Source organism: Oncorhynchus masou, chromosome 16, assembly GCF_036934945.1.
Source record: "Oncorhynchus masou masou isolate Uvic2021 chromosome 16, UVic_Omas_1.1, whole genome shotgun sequence".
Lineage (NCBI taxonomy): Eukaryota > Metazoa > Chordata > Actinopteri > Salmoniformes > Salmonidae > Oncorhynchus > Oncorhynchus masou.
In genome coordinates this window covers 14,525,558-14,549,002 of record NC_088227.1, presented here as the reverse complement: position 1 = coordinate 14,549,002, position 23,445 = coordinate 14,525,558, and the positions used below count along the sequence as shown (strand labels likewise).

The 23,445-nt window shown below is 44.7% G+C and overlaps 1 protein-coding gene across 1 annotated transcript; it reads right to left on the bottom strand.

Moving 5' to 3' along the window:
- Positions 1-5,513: 5,513 nt before the first annotated feature.
- Positions 5,514-22,771, bottom strand: LOC135557510 (solute carrier family 22 member 6-A-like). Its single transcript, XM_064990811.1, is given in 11 exon segments — positions 5,514-8,733; positions 9,277-9,489; positions 10,198-10,306; positions 10,840-11,051; positions 11,866-11,972; positions 12,279-12,402; positions 12,816-12,984; positions 13,152-13,306; positions 13,824-13,927; positions 22,269-22,387; positions 22,390-22,771. Coding segments are annotated over 11 exon segments (1,671 nt in total). The 5' UTR covers positions 22,676-22,771; the 3' UTR covers positions 5,514-8,660.
- Positions 22,772-23,445: the final 674 nt, after the last annotated feature.

The following is a 23,445-nucleotide window of genomic DNA, read 5'->3' as shown; positions in this document are numbered from 1 at the left end:
AGATAGGCTCGGTCACTTTGGTTTTTCTTTTTACTTGTTTTGGAAGAGAAGAGAACGAGCGCCATTCTCCTTGCGGAGATGGTGCTAAATACATCAACACGGTCGGTCCCTGGGATTGGGCTAGCCAACACGATTCGGTTTGCTTGGAAGGAAAGGGAGTTGGAGCCTTTAGGACGGGAATCTTTGGAAGGATAATATTGATGGGGATTCTAAAGCTGACGGTGAAGGACGTGTTTTGTTTCCAAGGCAACTCGTTGGAGGGAGCATACGACGTGGCACTATATACAGAGGAAAAACACGATGATATCCTGAGAAGGGCAAGAGCAGTGGGAGGTGAGAGGCCGATGTGCCACTACGAAATAACAAGCCTGGCGAAGAAAAACTTTAGGGTTGTAACTGTCAACATTTACAACCCTTACGTTAAGGACGAAGAGGTGAGGGCTTTTCTGGGGAGATACATGGATAACGTCTCCTCAACAAGGCACCTCAAAGACTCCCTTGGGTTTTGGAATGGGAGGAGAGGCTTCCAGGCCCTCCTCAGAGAGGACCCAACGGGACATGGTGGCTACCTCCATCCTCCTGCTATGTTCTCCCTAGGGGCTGACAGGGGGACGTTGTTTTATGCACGTCAGCCCCCATTTTGCAGGTGCTGTATGGCCTACGGTCACATATTCGCCTCGTGCAGTACAAGAAAATGCAGATTTAGTGCATCTGAGGATCACGAGGCGAGGGATTGTGACAAGCCTAAGACGTGCCATGGGTGTGGCTCTTCAGCACACCTGTGGCGGGGGTGCCCGGCCCGTCAGAGGTCATATGCGTCTGCGGCTGGGGGGAGCAGGAGCGGGGGATGGGGGAAGAAGAGGAGGGGAAGGAAGCACGCCTCATGACCAGAGTACAGGTCCAGAGGGGAAGGCCACAAGGAAGGAAGAGGAGCAAGAAGCGGCGGATGGAAGAGAGAAGGAAACGGAAGGCACGGGAGTAGGAGAACCAGGAAAAGCGGCGGAAGAAGGCAACCGAGTGGAGGAGCATGAAAGAGAAGAAAGCGAGGGAGGAGTGGTGGAGAAGGAGACGGTGGAAGAGCAAGTGGACTGGGGGAAAGTGCCCTGGTGGAAGAGATGAGGGGTATGGTGGAGGAGCTGGCGGGGGGGAGGGTGGTATCTCTCCACTGCGATTGGCCAACAGTGAGGGGGAGGGGATGGCCAAGAGAGTGATGGGGGTGGGAGAAACCTCTGGGTTGCTGTTGGTTTCCCCAGGCCCTCAACTTCTGTTGGGTGGGGACACACCTAACAAGACTCAGGACTGGGTACAGGAGGAGGTGGGGAGTTTTTTGTTTGGGGACTCAGCCTCCCCAATTTTTTTCCAAACCAGCTGCAACACTGGGGAGGGGGAGGATTGTGGGGGTAGACCCAGGGTGCAGGGCACCCCGGAGCCAAACACTATTCCTGCATCCTGGGATGGTGTGATGGAGGAAGAGGGGGGGATGTCGGGATTACGGATGGTGTTCTCACCGGTAGATATGGAGCAGGGGAGCATCGGGTGAGTCTCCTGTTTTTTTTTTTTTTTCTGTCTGGGTTTAGAATTTGAGTGTATTACATGTTTTTATTTTTTCATGGAGTCTAATTTTACTTTTGTTAGTTTAAATGTAAGGTGTTTAAGGGATTTTTTTAAGAGGAGGGCGGTTTTTAGTTATTTGGAGGGTGTGGGGTTTGATTTTTGTTATTTACAGGAGGTTCACCTGAGGGATGGAGGGGATGTTAGTAGGTTTAAGAGGGAGTGGGACAAGGGGGAGTCGGTTTGGGGTGTTGGGGGGGTGCACTCATCGGGGGTAGGGATTTTGTGTGGGCACAGGGAGGTAAAAGTGGAGGATTCTTTTGTGGTAATGCAGGGGAGGGTTATAGGGGTGGATGTCACGATAAGGGATTGTAAATTTAGATTAGTGGTGGTGTATGGGCCACAGGTGGTGGCAGACAGGAGGGAGATGGTGGACTGTCTGACGCCCCTGTGTGTCACAAATAGGAAATTAGTGATAGGGGGGATTTTAATACAGATATAGGAAGAGGGGGGATAGCAGTGCAGGCGCCATTGCCAGGCTAATGGCTTGCCATGGTCTGGTAGATGGTGGTCTGCACACTACTCCGAAAATGGACGGTCCTACATGGCGCAACTCCAGGGGGGTTGAGCGGAGGCTCGACTATATTTTTGTATCCAGGTCTTTGGGGAAGTTGTCTGGGCGGCTGTTGCCTGTTTTCTTTTTGGATCACGACGGGGTGCTCCTGCAGGTGGGGTCGCCAGTCTGCCTCTTTGGTAGGGCGTACTGGAAGCTAGATCTGGATGTGCTGGAGGAGCAGGATTTTGTTGACGGGTTTTATGGTTTCTTTTGGAGGCTTGAGGGCCTCCGGTCCATGTGCGAGGGGGTGTTAGAGTGGTGGGAATTAGTTAAGGTGAGGATTAGGGCTTTTATAATAGGGTATTGCAAGAGGGAAAAAAAGGGAGGAGAGGAGGGAGGTGGATCGTATCCAAAGGTTAATTGAACTCGAATACGAGGCAGGCAACCTCGGCGGGTCGTTTGACTGGGAGAGATCCGCAACCCTAAAGGCACAGCTCAGGGAGTTGCAGGAGCGGAAGGCTCGAGCTTTCCTGGAGCGTGCGCATAGTGGCTTTCTAGAACATAATGAGACTTGTTCTGCTATGTTCTTTAAGTTGGTTAGGGCAAGACAGAGTAGGAAGGTAATGCATGGTGTTAGGGAAGAAAATGGTAGTATAGTTAGAGAACCAGAGGATATGGTCAGGGTGACAACTGATCATTTCCAAGGTTAATTTAAGGAAAGGGAAATAGATGTAGAGCAGGGAAATGTGTTTTTAGAACACTTGTCCAGGCGGTTGCCGGAGGACATTAGAGAAGTGATGGAGGCCCAGATCTCACTAGAAGAGGTTGAGAGCGCTCTTAGGAGGATGGGAAAAGGGAAGGTGCCTGGGATGGATGGGTTGCCGGCTGAGTTTTATCTCAAGTTTTGGGGTATACTTGGACCAGTTGTCCTCGAAGTCTTGAAGGCCATCCTTGAGACGGGGGTCCCGGGGGGATCAATGGCTGTTGGTGTGCTGTCACTTTTATATAAGAAGGGGGAAGTAACAGACCTTGGCAACTGGCGGCCGTTGACCATGCTGTGTGTAGATTACAAGCTACTTGCAAAGGTTTTAGCAGACCGGTTGCGCACAGCCCTTCCCTACGTCGTTCATGAGGATCAGACGTGCGGGGTAGAGGGCCGCTCTATTAGATGGAACCTACAGTTAATCAGGGACTCCATCGCTTGGGTTGAAGATAGAGGACTGCCTTTTATGGTAGCAGCGCTAGATCAGGCGAAAGACTTCGATCGCGTGAATAGATCCTTTTTATTCAGAGTGTTAGGTCGATTAGGATTTGGGGAGAAGTTTATAGGATGGATTCGTACATTATATGTCGGAGCGGGGTGCCGAGTTAGTGTAAATAGTCACTTGGGTGACGTTTTTGACCTCTCGTCTGGGGTCAGGCAGGGGTGCCCACTCTCGGCTCTCCTCTTCGTTCTGTACATGGAGCCTCTGGGGGCTGCCATTAGGGCAGACACAGGGGTGGAAGGTTTGCTGATCCCTGGAAGTGGTGGGCTGCGTGTTAAGATGACGCAGTACGCCGACGACACTTCCTTGCTGTTGTGCAAGGACTCGTGCCTGACAAGGTCCCTTGCCATCTTTGGGGATTTCACCCGAGCGTCGGGAGCAGTTCTGAACCATGCAAAGTCTTCCGTCAAGTTTTTCGGAAGATGGCACATCCGTTCTACCGCGCCTCGGGGGTTATCTCTCTGTGAGGGGGCCCTGAGGATTCTCGGGGTCCATTTTGAGACCTCCGGCTCAGCGACACTAAACTGGAACATGCGTATCGCAGTGGTACAGAGGAAGCTAGCAATGTGGAAAGCTAGGTATTTGTCTTTTTATGGGCAAAGTCCTGGTCCTAAAGGTGGATGTGTTGCCGTCTCTTTTGTATTTGGCATACATCTACCCATTGCCGGCTTGTCTGAGGAGGCCTCTAGTGAGGCTTGTGTTTCAGTTTATGTGGAGTGGCAGGTGCGAGTGGGTCGCCAGGGCACGCATGATCTGTCCCATCGGGAGGGAGGTAGGGGGGTACCACATTTCCCCCTCAAGCTGGACACAATTTTTGTTTCTTTCTTGTTAACGGAGCTTGCTCAGCCAGTGATACACCCGTCCGGTTACCTCCTGCGGGTATTTTTCTCGTATCCGGCGAGAAGCATAATGGTGTGGTCTAACACGGGTCCTCGGGCGGAACAGCTGCCGTGGCACTTTGGTCATGCGGCCAAGTGGCTGCGTGCGCACCCTGAGGTTGAAGTTGCCCGAGTAGGTTTAGATGATAGGCACCTGTACGAGGAGGTCAGAAAGGCAGGGAGTCTGGCGCCTGTAGTGGGCATCTCGGAAGTGGTCTGGGAGGGAGTGCAGGCGCGGGGTCTGGACAACAGGCTCAAGGACCTGAATTGGTTGAGCCTTCATAAGTGTTTGCCGGTACGTTCCATCTTGTACCGGTATAGTTTGGTGCAATCCCCCACCTGTCCAAGATCCTCTTGTGGCAGGGAGGAGACTGTGCGCCATGTCTTTTGGGACTGTGCCTTTGCCGGAGTAGTATGGGCTAGGGCACGGGTGTTGTTAGGTTTGGTAAAGGGTGATTTTGTATTGACGTGGGCCAGGTTAGAGAGGGTGTAGGGAGAGCGAGAGGGACGGATAGGGACAAGTTTCTGCTCTGGCTTCTCATGAGTCTCTTTAAACGGGGGCTGTGGGAAGCAAGGCAGAACATGGTGAAGACAGGGAGAGATTGGGGGGTGGAAGGGATAGTGAGGAGGGTGGAAGGAGATTTGAGGGGGAGGATGAAGAGGGAGGAGAGGAAGTGGGGGCAGCATGCTGCTCGGGAGAGGTGGAAGGGGGGGGTTTAGGGCTGGGTGTCATTTAGATTTGTAAGAGGATAGATTAGGGACGGGGAGATAGGGAAAGGTATTTTGTAGGGTGACGGGGAGGGAAGATGCTCCCCTGAGGTTTTGTTTGGGGTTTATGTTTAGTTTAATTAGTTTAATTAAAATACCATTATTTGAGTATGTATGTAAATTATGAGTTGTAAAGAATGAATGGTATTGAAGATAATAAATTATTTTTTATTTAAAAAAAATAGGCTGTAATTAGGTTTCACGTTCCGTTTTGTTGTTTTTTGTATTTATTAGTTATTTCATGTATCGTTCCGTTTTTCTTCATTAAAGACATGAGTAACCACCACGCTGCATTTCGGTCCGACTTTCTTGCGACAAACGAAGAACGCCGTTACAGAACCGGAGAAATTCCCGTTAATCACGTAAGTATATATACCTTTTCGCTTAATTATACATTGATAGAATTCAGGAAATTAGATCTGGATTATTCGAATACCTGTGAGTTCAGATATGGAAATGTAGTCACACTTATGAAACTTCTGTTTTCATGTCTTTATTCTAGAAACAGGGATCTGGAAAGTATTTGCATAGGCCTAGTGTAAACATTCTCAGTGTAAGGGGGTGCGTGCTGGTGGCAGGGTCAGGCGCAGGAGATCGAACTTAGTATAAATGGAGCAGTTCAATAAATGCTCAAAAATTCCAAAAACCAAAATATACAAAATAATACAAGTGGGTAGAAAACCCGTCGCATACCAGAACATAACTTGAACATAGCTTACAAATAAACAATCACGAAAAGGACATGAGGGGGAACAGAGGGTTAAATACACAACATCTTATTGATGGGATTGGAACCAGGTGTGATACAAGACAAGACCAAAGGAAAATGAAAAGAGGATCAGCGACGGCTAGAACGTTGGTGACTTCGACCGCCGAACGAACAAGGAGAGGGACCAACTCCGGCGGAAATCGTGACACTCAGCATAATACCAGAGCAAATGCCAGTGTGGGCATGGTAATCTATGGAGAGGTTAGCCTACAGTTTGACCCTTGTTTCAGACTAGCTTCTCTGTAATTTCGAACAATGGATCTTTTCACATCACGTTTTACAATGACAGTAGGCCTACTTTACATACATGCATTGCCACAGACAATGCCACTACAACCATGAAATATTCAGTCAAAGCTCTCACAGACAAAGAAGGGTAGAACAGCTCCCTGTATGTCAGTGTCATGGGGGGGATGGTCAAGTGGGTACTTGCAGCTGTTGCCTCTCAGAATCCTCTGTTATAATTGAAATGAAAATAATTGAAATGCCAGTTGTTTTCTAATGCCCCATGAGCAGTGAATCACTGACAGCCATGCTACATGCCTGTGCCAGCTACTCAGTCAGTCAGAGAGCACAGAACCTGCAGTTGTTCCCCACAATGAGGTGGAGTCTATTAACACTGGCATTTAGTCAACCCCTTAGCTGCCCCTCACCATTGGCTATAAGCCTTTTTGAAATGACACGCAGCATAGCGGACATTGTGTAAACAGAACTATCTTATATAAATGAAGTTTAATTTCTCTTTTTCCCCCCTCACAGCGTGGATACAATTTTCCAGTCGTACTTTGGTTCTATACATCTGAAACGTATGTATTATGTATGTATAAAAGTGCTGATTGCACAGAACAGTACAAAGGTAATGCACATATTGTAACACAATATCTGTGATCATAATGCTTGTGCTTCCTTACAGTACTTATACTGTATACAGCACCTGATGTCAGAATAGAAGCAAGTACCACTTTTCTCCAGAGAGTGGCAGTGATCAGTAACACAACGAGCCCCGACTCGTTACTTAACATATATTACAGTGGGTTAGCCTACATGACTGCAAGGCAAACACTGTATTTCATCCAAAACAATAATTTGTGGCTTTTCTCTCTTAAGCCTTACAATGACAACGGAACAATTCAGACCTGTTAAATCATTCACTGTAATAACAAATGATAAGTTCCAACCCAAACCACAGTCCTAAAATTACTTTTTCTATCCTGCTCCACCCAATGTTGAAGATCACAAACTAGGATCTGTTTCTCTGCTGTTAGTGCTGCCGTTCCACTGCTTTACGTCATACACTTAGTGTAACCGCTCAGAATGAAAGCCTTCAGTAGAAGTATTAATAACGTAATGGAAATGTGAAATGTAAACTTTGTGTTTGAAGAGAGGGCACTGTCATGATGGTTCATCATTCAGTCCATCCATCCCTCTCTTGTACAATGGCTTCCTTGTCTTGTATTAGGGCTCGCCACAGCATATCTGCTGACCCTATAGAGACCTGTGACTGGGTCATCTTGGAGATGACGCTGGGACCTCGAGGTTCCATGGCTGGAAGAAGGTCGCACGCAGATGGTTAGTATTTCAACATGGTAATCTGACAAACACTGGGGAGCAGCCTTGCTGTGCTGGAGAACGAGTCAAACTTACTGCACAGAAAGACTCATCATGATCATGGATCAACCACTTCAAACACATTCACGTCTAAAAGTGAGAGTTAGGAGTGTCAAATACAAAATTCAGAGTTTATTATCAAATAGAAAAAATGGTTCCCTATTCAACTTGCATATGTGTGAAATTTTGCATAATTGGTTCTGCTCTTTCACAGCGTGGACACTTGGGTCTTTCTATGAAATCACAATGCATGATGAACAGTAAGGCATTTGCTGGCTGGAACTGAGTTCACATCTCAAGGTGAACCTGTTAGGGATGAGCGGTGCTGTAGGGGTGTGTAAACTGATAGGACAGGCACTCAGGAAGACCTACTAGATAACAGACAGGGAAGGGACGGGGGAGTGAGATCCGGTTCAGGAAGCACCAGCAAAAATATTTGGATAGAAAGAGCACAAGGCTATTCGAACCACACAAAGGTGTGTCCATGACAGTATACTCTGAGTGTTCAAAACATTATAATATCCTAATCCTAATATTGACTTGCTCATCCTTAATTTGTCAGGGCCAGGACTCTCCCAAGGTGTCACAAGCGTTCCATAGGGATGCTGGCCCAGGTTGAGTCCAATGCTTCCCACAGTTGTGTCAAATTGGCTGGATGGCACCTACTACCATACCCAGTTCAAAGGCACTGAAATATTTTGTCTCGCCTATTCACCTCTGAATGACACACATACACAATCCATGTCTCAATTGTCTCAAAGCTTCATAGTCCTTCTTTGACCTGTCTCCTCCACTTAATCTACACCGATTGAAGTGGTTTTAACAGGTGACATCAATACGGCTTTCACCTAGATTCTCCTGGTCAGTCTGTCATGGAAAGAGCAGGTGTTCCTAATGTTTTGTACACTCATTGTATACAGAAGATAAGAAATTATATTTAGTGCATAAATGAACTGTTTCTACTGTACTTCATTAGCAACCAATATATGAACTGATAGTCACCATAAAAATCTATATACTGTACATCTTTTCACAAAAAAAAAACATTTTTTGCAATATAAAGCAAAACTGTATAAACATGTCAGTTAAGTGACATCATTGTCTTATGTACGAAATAGGAAATAGCTTTACGAGCTACAACTTTGTTCAAGCGCTCTTAGCAGATAGCTTACAATGCACAGTTGAGTTCCTTGGGCTAATGGTCTTTCCGCGTAGAAGTCAATCCGGTGCGGACTGGTGGCTTGTCCCACACTAAGTTCTTCCGTTTATGATGTCTGGTTCCTTGTTGGACATTCCTCATAGAGGTCTGGTTTCATGTTCCCTTCCTCTGAGTCCTCACTAGAAGAGGCAAGGGAATATCCGTGGATTACTATTAACATCACATGAAGATAACACCAGTTCAGCACCGTAATAAAGCAATAAGGCACAAGGGGGTGTGGTATATGGGCAATATACCATGGCTAAGGGCTGTTCTTAATCCCTGCACAACCTATGCCTGGACACAGCCCAGGCACTGTGGTATATTGGCCATATACCACAAAAGCTGAGGTGCCTTATCGCTATTATAAACTGGTTACTAACGTAAATAGAGCAGTAAAAAAAAACATTTGTCATACCCGTGGTATATGGTCTGACATACCACAGCTGTCAGCCAATCAGCATTCAGGGCTCGAACCACCCAGTTTATAATAATAGGTATAGTACAATAATAAAGGTTGAAATGGCTATTAACCCAGGCTTAGATGTTCATCCCTGGTTTCAAGGCTGTATCTCCAGAGTATAATATTGGCAGATACATACTAAGGAATTGAAAGTGTTAAATACTATGTAATAGAATATTCCCTCTCTCTTCCCCTTCAGTGGACAAAAGAGGGTAAAGACCTGATGCTGGATCCCTCCACATCCTGGATGTTGTCAGCCAGGGGCTGGTGGACTGTCTCAGGCAACAGCAGGGTGAGGGCTGCCCCTAGCAGAGTACACAGGCCAAACAGAACCATTGGAGCCTTCTTACTGACACCCCTCAACAGGTAGATGATTGGGGCCAGGACTCCCCCTGCCCGGGCACACATGGAGCCCATACCGATCCCACTCTGCCTGAGGATCACATTGGAGACTTGTTTAGCCAAACTAACGTCACAACGTTATATTTGTAGTGCTGTAATAAAGACTGTGGCTCAAGATTAGTCTCGCCAACATCCCAAAGCAATTACAGTACTTACTGTGATTGTTTACGTCAAGGCAAATGTATAACTTTGCATATCGAAAACAGAATACAATGAAAGAGGATTGTTAATACAGTCAAAACCCCCTTAAGTAGTTTTCTCAAACCTTATGCTGACCCTAACATAAATCTACTGAGCCCAAGTTGGCTATTGCATTGGGGGAAACAAGTTGTTAAACACTGATGCCAGTTATCTTGCTCAATATTTTTTTTATATTTTACCTTTATTTAACTAGGCAAGTCAGTTAAGAACAAATTCTTATTCTCAATGACGGCCTAGGAACAGTGGGTTAACTGCCTGTTCAGGGGCCGAACGACAGATTTGTACCTTGTCAGCTTGGGGATTTGAACTTGCAACCTTCCGGTTACTAGTCCAACGCTCTAACCACTAGGCTACCCTGCCCCCTCTCCCCCAAAAAAGAAAGGTCACAGAGATATTGACTGAGTAGCGGTTAGACTCATTTTGTGACCTCATGATCTACACCTGTTTGACTCTGCTGGAAACACGCCCAGACAACAGCAGTCCATATTTGTCAGCAGAATACTACTTTTGACCGGAGCCCTATGGACCAGACGCTCACCTTATGACAGTAGGGAAAACCTCTGCTGAATAGATGTAGACTATGGACAGGGAGGCGGTGATCCCAAACTTTCCCACCATGGCCAGGATTGTTCTAATAATGGAGAGATCTGAGAGAGAGAGAGAGAGAGAAGTGATGGGGTTAGACGTTAAAGGGGTAAAGAGCTGTGTTGTGTATATGCATAGCACCTGCAGCTCAAGTCTACATCCCTGTGGATCAATCCACCGCATTCCAACTGGAGACCATAAACACCTAAGGAAGTGGCCTCAAGTGTGAGACTGGCATGACTTCCCTGAGGGCTGCAGGTGGGTTCTTCAACAACTCTTACTCTACATCCAGGAGGTTACGCTCGGTATCTACAAATACATATTGTGGATGAATACCTTGAATACCTTTTTCCGTTTCAACCAGAAGCCAAGTGCCAAGCCACAAAGACTTTCCATTGACACTAGCTAAACCCTAATAAACAGGGCTATAAAACACCACAACTACGGCATCATTCAATGTCAATAACTTCAGTCAATTGGAGTATTTTCAGTGCCAGGGGGATACTATAACTGATCATGTACCTCAGGATGCTTATAAACAATACTTCAAAAGGCACATTAAAGGCAGCAGAGTTTACTCTGGAAAGCTCCGTACCATCAGGAATGAAGACAGTGAGCAGACAGGCTAGGCCTCCCACAGTGAGGAAGGCTATCTGGGATACCCTCCTGGAGCGGTTGAGGGTGAAGAGAGTGATGGTGCGAGCAGGCATCTCCACCAGGCCAAAGATAAGCTGGGTCAGGTAGATGCTCATCCCAAAGTCAGAGATGTTGAGGGACAGGCCATAGTAGACCAGCACGTTGACAAACCTGGACAGGCAGAGGTGGAATGGTAGGGGAAACACTGATGAGGCAAAGAAGGGGTTAATAACACACTACTGTCACAGCAGTGAAACAAGCAGTTTGCCACAAGTCTACCATGCAGAATAGGGAGCTACAGTACACAGGGCGAGAGATGAGAGGTTAATGTTGCATTGTATAGGAAATGAGAAGAAAGTGTTGAGGAAGCAGCAATGTCTCTCTAGCCACAGACAGGGTAATACAACCCTGGCATAATCAAGGGACTTTTCTACAAGAGTAAAATGACAAAGAAGGCCTCCTCTAACTTGGACTGGATAGGGAATACAACACAACATTTGACAATAGTGAAAAAGTTACATCCATTGGCAATTTTTTCTCTAATTTCTCATGGCCTGGTAAGCTACGTAAAGTATTCACATTCGAATACTAATCCTACAATGTCACCTCAGTGAGTGACACACTGCAATTCGAATGGCTTACTCAACAAGCACAGTGACCTAAGGAGGCCTTGAGAAGCTTGGTCGGTGAATAGTTCTGCAAACTCCATTGGCATACCACACCAAGTGATCAACCCACAATGAAAAGACGAGATGAAGATTAGAGTGTGTTCGACTGATGCGTAAGTGGTTGGCAGAAGCCCAATTGAAACAGTTGATGATGTGTTACATTTCTTGTTTGCCCCCAAGATGCATGTGTCCTGATAAAAATCTACTGTTTGTCTGTTTCTCCCTCGATGACAGATTGTATTTGAGCCTTAATCGCTGTCAACTTCACAAGCAATTAGTGAATTAGTGAACTGTGAAAAGAATGGCAGGACACGCACCACAGGTAAAACATGATCAATGAGCTCCTCCTCATTTTTGGAGTTCGGACCAGGTCAATGACTGTGTGCTTTGTCCTCTCCTCTATCTTCACCATGTCTTTGTACCCCTGGAAAATAACAAGAGCAGATTAGCCATGAGCATTTCACAGTGATGGTTATAAGTAAAGGAATGAGCTCATCAAAGTGATAAGCACACCAATGCAATTTATATAATGTTCATGCCCCCACGGCATGCCTTACAGTGTAGGGACAACATGCAAAGCAATTTAACATGCTCAGGCTTTAGCGCTATTGCTCTTAACATTGCTTGTGTATAGAAGTGTTGTTTTGCAAGTGCTTTTTATCAAGGCTGTTGGAATCTCTCTCCATAGCAATTAGCCTGTAGACAAAACAACATAACCAACAAACCACACCTGACATATCTCTATGTCCTCCCGCAGGGGTTTGCCGTTCATCAGAGCTGCTTTCCTGACCAGATCCATGGCCTCCTCGTACCTCTGGTTGGCCATCAGCCACCGAGCCGACTTTGGTAGGACCCTAAGAAGGTAGAGGAGAGGTGTTCATTTGAGCCACACACATAATCAACTACATATGACAACGGGCATTAGTTTGACCCCATGGGAACAAGAGATAAACATGAAGTTACATTTAGCCATGAGATAGGAACTAGGCCAATACTTGTCCTAGAATATCAGGGAAAATATGAACACAATCGTGCAATTTAGATATACTTAGATATTCCCAAATGGCATGTAATGACACATCTGGCTTGGATTATTGAAGACAAAAGGGTTCCTCTTCATTCCCTTGAAATTCTCCTTTAGTGGGTTGGCGTGCTAGCCTGGAATCCAAACTGAATGATCCTTTCATTTTACTGAAGATAATGAAAGTGGGTGATATTCAGTTTGTAGTCCAGGCTATAGGCATACTGCAGCTGGCCAGTGACTCACCAAATGTAGAAGATGAAGAGGAAGCCTGGTGCTGAGATGGCCAGCTGGAGTTTACGCCAGTCTCGGATGAGGTAGGCCAGGCCTGCCAGGATGATGTAGCCAAACCCAAAGAAGTAGTCGGTGATGATCCCAGCTAGCATGCGGTGCTTTGATCCTGTCCACTCTGTGCCTTTGGGCCACAAACAAATCAGTATAGAGAGTAGAAAACCAGCACCTTATCATCTTCATTTTGCTAAGATCACAAGTCAAGAACTTTATGAATATTTACTGTATGTGCGTGTTTGTGAGTGTGAAAGAGAGAGAGAGAGAGAGAGAGAGAGAAAGAAGGAGACTGACCTAAAACAAATGCGTTCATGATGACAGCAGAAATAGTGGTTCCAACAACAAAGCGGAGGAAAACATACACGTAGAAATTTGGGGCAAACGCAGCTCCGACCCCACAGGTTGACTGGATAGTCAAACCAACCAGGATTATGTTCCTGCGTCCATACCTGAAACAAGAAAAAGGGGGATTATACCTTTTTAAATGACTAGAAACTGTTTCACTTGAGGTGTACTCACTCACGGTACTGTACGGGTGTGTTGAGAATGAATTGGACTGATAGGGAGTGGGAAATGTGCTGCAAATTAGATGCACTCTTTAATATCCCGTGTTAAAATGTGTCAAATGCTTTTGACTTGGCTGGCCTACAAGAGCTCTGAATATGACTGCTACTACTGAAAATAGTCTGTGCAGACATTTCTCTGTGTACTTTCTATAAATATTCCGAGTTACACAAATAAAATGTGCCAGCAAATGTAAATATCAATACAAGCTGCAAAGCGTTCATTGAGCTCAATTTTTGTTTTACTTCACCTAAAGTGGGCCTGAGTTTGTGTGAGTTTCGTTTAGCATGACCCTGCATTAAGTTTGTGACCTACCTAGAATACATGTCTCATAGATCATCAGGCTAAATGAGATTTTTTTTTAAACACATGGTGGAAAATGCACAGTTGTTTTATACGTACTTATCAGCTAAGAAACCAAACAGCACAGCGCCAACCAGAAGACCAAACATGTAGATTGAGGAACCAACATTGTTTAGATTGGCGTGGTCACACACCAGATCCCACTGTCAAGGACAGAGGGTTCAAATTAGTTGAAAAGCTACGTCATATTGGCAAGCACCAATTGCACAGCCCTGTAACTGTATTTTGACTGTGGTGTCCAAATATTTTGCCCATGAGCTATAGAAGCCTATGAGCACATGCTTCTCAACAGATTACATCTAAGTGTCCGTCATGGCTCTCACATCAATAATAACAGATGAGTCGTTCCATGTAATATCAGCATGCCATTACACCCACCATCTCAGATTGTTCTGAAATCGTGTCTGTATTTACAAATCGATAAGATTAGCGTTCCGGCAACATTATTTAGTTGAAAATCAAATAAAAGGGTCAAAAGCCACTGACGCACCCACCACCAATCTCACCCCTACAACCAGTGTACAGTATCAGTTCTCTATGTCTGACAAGTAGTAGGGAGCTGCAGCTTGGAGTATTGCTTCTTCATCCTAAGTAATGTATTCCCTGTGAATCGGATGTTTTTCACCACTTGTTCAGAGAAGTTAGCCATTGGAGTCCCTAGTTTGCATTTCTTTACCAAAAATGTGTGTGAAAGTACAAGGTACCCTATTGCAATCATGTTAGCACAGCGTGAAACTGTTGTACTGATTAAAGAAGCAATAAAACTGTCCTTCTTTAGACTAGTTGAGGATCTTGAGCATCAGCATTTGTGGGTTCGATTACAGGCTCAAAATGGCCAGAAACAAAGAACTTTCTTCTGAAACTCGTCAGTCTATTCTTGTTCTGAGAAATGAAGGCTATTCCATGCGAGAAATTGCCAAGAAATTGAAGATCTGGTACAATGCTGTGTACTACTCCCTTCACAGAACAGAGCAAACTGGATAGAAACCAGAATAGAAAGAGGAGTGGGAGGCCTAGAAGGCCAGCATCCCGGAGTTGCCTTTTCACTGTTGACGTTGAGACTGGTGTTTTGCAGGTACTAGTTAATGAAGCTGCCAGTTGAGGACTTGTGAGGCGAACATAAAAATGCTGATGCTCCAGATACTCAACTAGTCTAAAGAAGTCCAGTTTTATTACTTCTTTAAATCAGTACAACAGTGTTCAGCTGTGCTACCATAACTGCAAAAGGGTTTTCTAATGATCAATTAGCCTTTTAAAATGATAAACTGGGATTAGCTAATGCAACGTACCATTGGAACACAGGAGTGATGGTTGCGGATAATGGGCCTCTGTACGCCTATGTAGATATTCCATAAAGACTCTGCCGTTTCCAGCGACAATAGTCATTTACAACATTAACAATGTCTAGGACCATGCCTCAGGACTACCTGGCCTGATGACTCCTTGCTGTTCCCAGGCCACCTGGCTGTGCTGCTGCTCCAGTTTCAACTGTTCTGCCTGCGGCTATGGAACACTGACTTGTTCACCGGACGTGCCACCAGTCTCAGACCTGCTGTTTTCAACTCTCTAGAGACTGAAGGAGCGGTAGAGATACTCTGAATGATCCGCTATGAAAAGTCAACTGAAATTTACTCCTGAGGTGCTGACCTTTTGCACCCTCAACAACCACTGTGATTATTATTTGACCCTGCTGGTCATCTATGAACATTTGAACATCTTGGCCATGTTGTGTTAAAATCTCCACCCGGCACAGCCAGAAGAGGACTGGCCACCCCTCATAGCCTGGTTTCTCTCTAGGTTTCTTCCTAGGTTCTGGCCTTTCTAGGGAGTTTTTCCTATCCACCGTGATTCTACACCTGCAATGCTTGCTGTTTGGGGTTTTAGGCTGGGATTCTGTACAGCACTTTGTGACATCAGCTGATGCAAGAAGAGCTTTATAAATCAATTTGATTGTTTGATTGATTAGTCTACACTGTATTTCTGATCAATTTGATATTATTTTAATGTACAAAAAAGGTGCTTTTCTTTCAAAAACAAGGACATTTTTAAGTGACCCCAAACTTTTGAACGGTAGTGTATACAGTGCCTTGCGAAAGTATTCGTCCCCCTTGAACTTTGCGACCTTTTGCCACATTTCAGGCTTCAAACATAAGGATATAAAACTGTATTTTTTTTGTAAAGAATCAACAACAAGTGGGACACAATCATGAGGTGGAACAACATTTATTGGATATTTCAAACTTTTTTAATAAATCAAAAACTGAAAAATTGGGCGTGCAAAATTATTCAGCCCCCCTTATGTTAATACTTTGTAGCGCCACCTTTTGCTGTGATTACAGCTGTAAGTCGCTTGGGGTATGTCTCTATCAGTTTTGCACATCGAGAGACTGAATTTTTTTCCCATTCCTCCTTGCAAAACAGCTCGAGCTCAGTGAGGTTGGATGGAGAGCATTTGTGAACAGCAGTTTTCAGTTCTTTCCACAGATTCTCGATTGGATTCAGGTCTGGACTTTGACTTGGCCATTCTAACACCTCGATATGTTTATTTTTGAACCATTCCATTGTAGAATTTGCTTTGTGTTTTGGATCATTGTCTTGTTGGAAGACAAATCTCCGTCCCATTCTCAGGTCTTTTGCAGACTCCATCAGGTTTTCTTCCAGAATGGTCCTGTATTTGGCTCCATCCATCTTCCCATCAATTTTAACCATCTTCCCTGTCCCTGCTGAAGAAAAGCAGGCCCAAACCATGATGCTGCCACCACCATGTTTGACAGTGGGGATGGTGTGTTCAAGGTGATGAGCTGTGTTGCTTTTACGCCAAACATAACGTTTTGCATTGTTGCAAAACGGTTTCATCTGACCAGAGCACCTTCTTCCACATGTTTGGTGTGTTTCCCAGGTGGCTTGTGGCAAACTTTAAACGACACTTTTTATGGATATCTTTAAGAAATGGCTTTCTTCTTGCCACTCTTCCATAAAGGCCAGATTTGTGCAATATACGACTGATTGTTGTCCTATGGACAGAGTCTCCCACCTCAGCTGTAGATCTCTGCAGTTCATCCAGAGTGATCATGGGCCTCTTGGCTGCATCTCTGATCAGTCTTCTCCTTGTATGAGCTGAAAGTTTAGAGGGACGGCCAGGTCTTGGTAGATTTGCAGTGGTCTGATACTCCTTCCATTTCAATATTATCGCTTGCACAGTGCTCCTTGGGATGTTTAAAGCTTGGAAAATCTTTTTGTATCCAAATCCGCCTTTAAACTTCTTCACAACAGTATCTCGGACCTGCCTGGTGTGTTCCTTGTTCTTCATGATGCTCTCTGCGCTTTTAACGGACCTCTGAGACTATCACAGTGCATTTATACGGAGACTTGATTACACACAGGTGGATTGCATTTATCATCATTAGTCATTTAGGTCAACATTGGATCATTCAGAGATCCTCACTGAACTTCTGGAGAGAGTTTGCTGCACTGAATGTAAAGGGGCTGAATAATTTTGCATGCCCAATTTTTCAGTTTTTGATTTGTTAAAAAAGTTTGAAATATCCAAAAAATGTCGTTCCACTTCATGATTGTGTCCCACTTGTTGTTGATTCTTCACAAAAAAATACAGTTTTATATCTTTATGTTTGAAGCCTGAAATGTGGCAAAAGGTCGCAAAGTTCAAGGGGGCCGAATACTTTCGCAAGGCACTGTATGTAAATGTGATTGGTGACATTTAACATTGAAGCCAACCCTTGGAAGTTGTGGGAACATACGTTTTTGGTTTCCCATTGGTTCTGGGAACGAAGCCAAGTTTCCTGACCGGTACAACTGAACGTTTTTTTAAACGTTCCGAGAACGGAAGAGAACATTTTGCCGCTTTTGGGAAGGTACATTTTTAGTTGCAGGGAGGTTCTGAGAATGTTTTACTATAGTTCCTTAAAAGTTTTCATGTGAGGATTTAAAAAAAACAAAAGCAAATATTGCCTTTTTCTTCCCAATTTCGTGATTACGATCTTGTCTCATTGCTGCAACTCCCCAACGGGCTCAGAAGCCAGCCGCACCAATGTGCCGGAGGAAACACTGTTCAACTGACAACCAAAGTCAGTCTGAATGCTTCCTTGTCTCTTCGCTTCAACTCCCCAACAGGCTCGGCAGTGGCAAAGGTCGAGTCATGCGTCCTCCGAAACATGACTCGCCAAACCATGCTTCTTAACAGCTCACTTAACCCGGAAGCCAGCCGCACCAAAGGGTCGGAGGAAACACCATTCAACTGACGATCGAGGCAGCCTGCAGGCTTCCTGTGAGGTTTTATTAACGTTCTGAGAACAGAAATGATATGAGATTTCTAAGAAACCTTAAAAAGAACCTAAGTCAAATTCCTCAACATACAAGTATTAGGCACCATTTTAAAGATACAATTATCGTTAATCCAGCCACAGTGTCTGATTTCAAATGTTTTACAGAGAAAGCTCTACCAACGATTATGTTAGGTCACCACCAAGTCACAGAAAAACCCATCAATTTTTCCAGCCAAAGAGAGGAGTCACAAAAACCACAAATAGAGATAAAATTAATCACTAACTTTTGATGATCTTCATCAGATGACACTCATAGGACTTCATGTTACACAATACATGTATGTTTTGTTCGATAAAGTGCATATTTATATCCAAAAATCGAATTTTACATTGGCGTGTTATGTTCAGTAGTTCCAAAACATGCGGTGATTTTGCAGAGACCCACATCAATTCACAGAAATACTCATTATAAATGTTGACGAAAATTCAAGTGTTATGCATGGAACGTTAGATAAACTTCTCCCAAATGCAACCTCTGTGTCAGATTTCAAAAAAACTTTACGGAAAAAGCATACCATCCAAAAATCTGAGTACGGAGCTCAGAGCCCAAACCAGCCAAAAGAAATATCCGCCATGTTGCGCAGTCAACATTAGTCAGAAATAGAATTATAAATATTCACTTATTCACTGATCTTCATCAGAATGCACTCCCAGGAATCCCAGTTCCACAATAAATGTTTGATTTGTTTGATAAAGTTCATAATTTATGTCCATATACCTCCTTTTGTTAGGGCATTTGGTAAACAAATCGAAACGCGCGTGCAACTTCCAGCGGAAAGGTCGGACAAAAATTCCAAAAAGTTATATTACTGGTCGTAGAAACATATCAAACTATGTATAGAATCAATCTTTAAGATGTTTTTACCATAAATGTTCAATAATGTTCCAACCGGAGAGTTCCATTGTCTGTAGAAAAGCAATGGAATGGGAGCTACCTCTTATGTGAATGCACGTGACTGAGCTCGTGACTGCTGGCAGACCTCTGACTCATTCCCCTCTCATTCAGCCCCCCTTCATAGTAGAAGCATCAAACAATGTTCTAAAGACGGTTGACATCTAGTGGAAGCCTTAGGAAGTGCAACATAACCAATATCCCACTGTATATTCAATAGGGGCTGAGTTTAAAAAAACTACAAACCTCAGATTTCCCACTTCCTGTTTGGATTTTTTCTCAGGTTTTTGCGTTCCATATGAGTTCTGTTATACTCACAGACATCATTCAAACCGTTTTAGAAACTTCAGAGTGTCTATCCAATACTAATAATAATATGCATATATTAGCATCTGGGACTGTGTAGGAGGCAGTTTACTCTGGGCACGCTTTTCATCCAAAAGTGAAAATGCTGCCCCCTAGCCCAAACAGGTTAACTGTTATGAACACAAAGCACAGGACACATATAAATGAATTTTCTTACGCATTAATCATGCAAACACATTTCTTTTTTTATTGTGGCACGGCATCAGGGAAATTCGAACCTACTATCTTATGTTCTCTACCCATGGAATTAGTTCACTGCTCCACCAGTATGGAGCTAACATGTCATGTTTTTTTTTATTCATACAAAGTTGTTCATTTTGGTCAACTCAAACAGACCCCATTTCAAAGGAAACTAGCACTCATTAAGATCAGGTGTGGCCAATTAGTGGCCAACACACTTAACAAGACAGAGGATAGTTCCTCAATATGTGCTGAGAATGTTCCAAAGCCAAGCAACTATGCTGCAACATTCCCAGAATGTTGTGGGAAGGTTATATGCAAAATAACCATAGGACAACCACACTCTCACCAAGCTCTAAGAAACATATGGTTCTCAGAACTTTGTGTGCTAGCTGGGTGTGTGTTTGGGACTATATCCAGACCATTAAAACCATTAGAACTGCTGTAGTTTAATGGTTTGCTTGTTCACCAAGAATGGTTTAACTAATCCAGAAATTTTGTGAAGGGAATAAACCACACACAGAGCAGCCATTTCCTGGACACAGATTAAGCATTAGAGAAGGACAAACTAAATTGCTTTCATGGAGGACTGGCTTGAATTGTGAGGATGACCACACATTTTATTTTCATCATGAGGTTTTCTACCCACAGTTCCAAAGAAAATGTTGTAATCCATTTAAACACAAGACCAGCTGGATAAAATGGTATGGCAGTAGCAGGGACAGTGGCATCTCCAATGGCATTGAGGAGTACACCACATGTCATTGGCTTCATCAATAAGTGTATCGATGACGTCATCCCCACAGTGACCATACATATATACCCCAACCAGAAACCATGGATTACAGGCAGCATCTGCACTGAGCTAAAGCCTAGAGCTGCCGTTTTCAAGGAGCGGGACTCCAACCCAGAAACTTATAACAAATCCCGCTATACCTTCCGACGAACCATCAAACAGGCAAAGCGTCAATACAGGAATAAAATTGAGTCTTACTACACCGGCTCCGACGCTCGTCGGATGTGGCAGGGCCTGCAAACCATTACAGATTACAAAGGGAAGCATAGCCGGGAGCTGCCCAGTGACACGAGCCTACCAGACGAGCTAAACTACTTCTATGCTCGCTTCGTGGCAAATAACACTGAAACATGCATGAGAGCACCAGCTGTACCGGAAGACTGTGTGATCACGCCCTCCGCAGCCGATGTGAGTAAGACCTTTAGACAGGTCAACATTCACAAGGCCGCAGCGCCAGATGGATTACCAGGATGTGTACTGCGAGCATGCGCTGACCAACTAGCAAATGTCTTCACTGACATTTTCAACCTCTCCCTGTCCGAGTCTGTAATACCAACATGTTTTAAGCAGACCACCATAGTGCCTGTGCCCAAGAACACTAAGGTAACCTGCCTAAATGACTACCGACCCGTAGCACTCATGTCTGTAGCCATGTCCCAGGTTGGTAACAACACATCCGACTATTCACCCCCCCCCATCCCCCTCTCCACACCACTACCGCTCTCTGTTTTCATCTATGCATAGTCACTTTAATTAACTCTACCTACATGTACATACTACCTCAACTAACCGGTGCCCCCGCACATTGACTGTGTACCAGCACCCCCTGTAAATATATGTATATATATATTTTACTGCTCCTCTCTAATTACTTGTTACTTTTATCTCTTATTCTTATCCATATTTTTTGGAAACTGCACTGTCGGTTAGGGGCTCATAAGTAAGCATTTCCCTGTAAGGTCTACACCTGTTGTATTCGGCGCATGTGACTAATAACATTTGATTTGATATAGTGGGCAAAACCTGGTACTTTCACACTCATTTATCGTAAATAATGTAAGTGACTTCAATTGGTAATTTCTCCGAACAGGTGAACAAAACATCACAAGATACACAGGGAAGCAATAATCCAAGAATCTCAGAGAATCTCAATTCTATACCACAATCTGAGAAGAATCTGAGATGGTGGGTGTCAATCTTTTTGAGGTGGAACCACACCCCATGGAATGTAAACAAACGGGTCATGAGTTGACATACATCCTATTGTTTAGACAGCCTTTAACAGTTGGCCTCCCGGTGGAAGTTTATTGGTTGCGTACACAGTTCTGCAAACGTTATCGCAGGTGCAGTGAAATACTCATGTTTTTCACCCCAACAATGTAGCAATATCTAGCAAAATAAATAAAGTACAATAAACTAAGACATTAAGAACAGGCAATCCTAGGTCAGTGTTTGTAAATTAAAAACCTTCAACATGTTCTGCGGGCTGGGACCATTCCACTACTAACCGTACTAACAGTGTCACTGTGTGAAGGCCCCTCAAGATGCACTAGACCCAATCAGTTCATTCAAGTATCCCCACATCCAACCCTGATCCACATACTGTTTACTAGTGGGTTATGGAGGGAATGAACCTCACTGGCCAGGCTTTAGAGAGAGAGAGAGAGAGAGAGAGAGAGAGAGAGAAAGAGGGAGAGAGGATGCCTGCACCACAGGATCTAGATCAGGTTCAGATATCACCACCACTACACAGTTACATAGCTGTAAAAATGAGTTCCACATAACCAACTGCAGAATGGCTTCAATTCATGTGAGAATGTGTGACCAGAAGGTGTTCATCACATTTGAACCCCCCAGACAGAGACAGAGCCTGCCACGTCCATTTTCCTGCCGTGTCTCTTACTCACCTCGGTTGCCACGGTGCTGTGGAAGGTCTCCTTGCTGAATTCCCATCCCCCTTGGCAACCCTCAGTGGCGTGGCTGTCACTAAGGGCTAGGGCAGTGCTGTGATTCAGCTGGGCCAGCGGGGTGCCAGGGATCCCCCAGGGGCAGAGCAGGACTGGCCTGGGTCACCGTCTGGGCCGGTCACCAGGCTGAAGTTGAAATTGGGAGGGTCTGAGCTGGCGGTCAAGGGCCAGGTGGTGTTGGTGGAGCGACAGAGATGAGGGGGGACGGCCCCTGTGAATATGGATATCAGCATGTGGAACGCCAGCAAGATCTGGGGGAGGCAAATCCACACATACAGGCTCTTCTGGAACTTGCCAAAGCCCCCAATATGAGAAAGAATCTCATCAAAATTCATGCTTCTTTCCATGGCTGCTATTCCAATGCAGACCTTACCCTAACGTATCACCACGGATGCAAGAAGTAGGCAGGCTGTTGCTGTCGTCTGCGGTGTTGTGAACCCGCAGCACTTCACTAGCAGGGTAAATATAACTGTCATCTGCAGGGGAGAGGGAACTCGATCATGGGGTGGAGTCCAAGCTCAGAAGGAGGAGTTGCTCTTTGTGATAGCTGAGTGACTGCATTCGCTCGCTCTCCCTCTCGCTCTGTTAATTTGCATGGTGAGAATCTTATATTATGGAAACAAGTGGTAATAAGTCATATAGAAGCCCATAACACAACATACAGACATAAAGTGAAGGCTAATTGTCAAATGTATCAGAGGGACTCCAATTTCAAGAGGGATGTACAATAAAAGTCAACGCAAGCCCAAAGTTATTGTGCAAACAACTCCTTAGAAAGTGTGTGTGTGTACACGTATTTTTGCTTTACATTACGTTTTCAACAATCAGATTCCCAACAATGATGTGGGAATATTGCTAAGCTGTAAATCCACTTGCCTGTCCCCTGAGACACCACAGTTGCAAAACACCACCAAATGTCCCCAGTTCTAAAGAAATGCAAATTCTCTCTGGCACCCAATCATTCATCTGGCATGTGGATGCCAACAGGGGCGAGCTGGCTGGGGCTAAGCTGGCCAGACAAAAGCATCAGATGAATACCATGGCAGGGGACTTGTACATGACACAAATGAAAGGCGTGTACTCTGGCAACTCCATAACTACCCATTTTCCTTGGCTC